Source organism: Penaeus chinensis, chromosome 6 (assembly GCF_019202785.1).
Source record: "Penaeus chinensis breed Huanghai No. 1 chromosome 6, ASM1920278v2, whole genome shotgun sequence".
Taxonomy (NCBI): domain Eukaryota; kingdom Metazoa; phylum Arthropoda; class Malacostraca; order Decapoda; family Penaeidae; genus Penaeus; species Penaeus chinensis.
In genome coordinates this window covers 34004709-34007208 of record NC_061824.1, presented here as the reverse complement: position 1 = coordinate 34007208, position 2500 = coordinate 34004709, and the positions used below count along the sequence as shown (strand labels likewise).

Sequence of the window (2500 nt, the reverse complement as noted above, 5' to 3'; positions counted from 1 at the left end):
CGCACGCCCATACACAGTGATGAAAATATAAAAATCACATATTCATATATACATGCACAAACACATACGCACATCACATACTAATACATTTAAGATAAGGCAAAACATCATTCTCTCCACTAACCGGTCTCTCATAGACGGCACTATAGAGCGCGAATATGTACAGGCCTTCGTTGACATGGTCTCGGACAATGAGCGCAAGTTCTGCGAGTTCATAATCGTCTTCCGCGTCTGTTAACAGTGATGGTGGTTATAAGGTACCCCGCTCGTCATTGTTAAATCATGGACATGGATGAATGTGATAAAAGGATGATGGTATATATAATGATAACTTTGAATAACCAGATACGGTCTCTAGAATGGTGGTGAATCCATGGTAAATCTAGCAGATTACGAGCTCAGGTATCGCCTGATATTCGATGGTAATGAGGAGTATTTCTTGTCGGAAGTTGAAGGCACGAAGTTATTTGACAGTCCAGAAAGTAATGGATTGTGAGTATTGTCCGTTGTTTTTTTTTTTTTCTTTTTGCTTTTGTTTTTCATTCAGAACTTTGCGGATTGTTGGATAGCGGATGCCTTTCCCTTATTATCAGAGATTATAAAGGTAACGCCAACAAAGCTAAAGATATTCATTATGCGATCATTATTTAGGTACATGCAGACCTTGAATCACATCCCTTCGTTTGATGTAACTGAAAGTGAGCAAGTAAGAGCTTGCACGAGAAAGGTTGTGACATCAGTTTTTGAGTGCAGAAAAAAAAAAAATATACATACTCTTGTGGCAATGATATTAAATTCAACAATGCGATTGAGAATTGCGTTGCTCTAGCTTCGGCCGGGCCTATTGTATTTAACCTAGCAATATAATTACATAGTATTGGATTATGACATATATTATACTGTACTGCAGACAAAGAAGTTAGTGACTTTCGAGAATGTGAAGTTACATTAATAAGTGTTAGAATATTCTACAATACATACAAGTTAAGTATGAGAAATATAATGAATATGAATTACAAACGCAAAATAAGAAATAAATGTTTGCATATAGTAATAAATGACTTAAGGCTCTTCAGTCTTCAAATGGCAAAATGTACCTCGCATATACAAGAATAACCACACAAATACATACACACACAAGTGTATATATGTATATGTATATCTATATATATGTGTGTGTGTGTGTGTGTGTGTGTGTGTGTGTGTGTGTGTGTGTGTGTATGTGTATATATATATATATATATATATATATATATATATATATATATATATATATATCATATAATTATTACATGTCTATGGATATGTATTGCTGTACACACAAACGATTAAATGTGCGCAGATTAATTTATAATACATATATAGTATCATTATCATGAGAACCATGAAAGAGCAGCAGGAGAAATTCATAGACATATATAGACTTAAGCATAGGCCTTCTAATGAGCAAACATAATTATAAAAAAATGGGAAAAGGAAGGATAAAAGCTTAAAGATTAGCATAACAACAGGAATCTGTTAATTACAAATTTATTAATGGCAACTTCAGAAAATAATATCGTTACGAAGTAAATTCCATACTTTAGTCAAAGAAGGGATAAATGTCCGGGAAAATTGGTTGGGGAAAAGACTTGTAAATCGAAGCGTTTGGCGAACCGGCACATAGTGAATAGGCAACGTGCTATAGATGTTCATTATTGTTCACATTTGTTCAGTAATACATGTGAACAATTAGTCTGAGAAGCCGACATCCAAACTGGACCGCAATACTTAAGGAAAGGCAAGTAAAGTAGATTTTTTTTATCTTGTCACTGAAAATGTCTCTTCATTCTCTCAATAATCCCTGCTTCTAGGGAAAAAGAGAGGAGGTTGGTCTGATATGATTTTTTGAGTCAACCTTGAATTTAAAATTCCACCAAGCAATTTTATTCTCTTTACTGAGGTTACGACTTGGCCGATAATATCAGGATGTGGTGGATTGTAGGCTCTTGAACATATAAACAGATTTAATCATACAAAAAAACTGCATATATATACACAGTTTAATACAATTAAAAGACGGATGATATCAACACATCTTTCAATATCTACCACTCACCGAGGAACACATTAAGAAGATCCTTGGCTGCCTGCGCATGTGTTTCATGGTAAAACATAAATGGATTCCACGAGGTATAGAAGTAGCTTTGCCAACTTCGCTTTCAGGTCATCGTATAGGATGGTGACATAAGTACCCGTAGTACTGCTTACTTCTACAGGCGGCTGGAAGTTGTGTATAATTTTTCGTGTCTGTTATTATGGTTATCGTTAATAATAATGACAATGATTTAAAAGAACAAAAAACAGTGATAAAACATCGTTAGATAAACATGTCAGACTCACCATCGTGAGATAATAACGGTTGGCCAGTACTTCCGTGGATTCATGCGGCAGGTAGAAGAGATAATCAAGCCTGGAGATGGATCGAGGTGAGTTATAGAGAAGGAACTGGGTATGTCGA

At 35.1% G+C, this 2500-nt stretch overlaps 1 protein-coding gene across 1 annotated transcript in view; it reads right to left on the bottom strand.

Moving 5' to 3' along the window:
* Positions 1 to 2500, bottom strand: part of LOC125026552 (hemocyanin F chain-like) — a 12210-nt gene that overhangs the window by 7272 nt on the left and 2438 nt on the right. Inside the window, 4 exon segments of the mRNA XM_047615057.1 lie at positions 125 to 231; positions 2099 to 2178; positions 2180 to 2262; positions 2383 to 2452. Of these exon segments, the coding sequence (XP_047471013.1) occupies positions 125 to 231; positions 2099 to 2178; positions 2180 to 2262; positions 2383 to 2452 (340 nt within the window).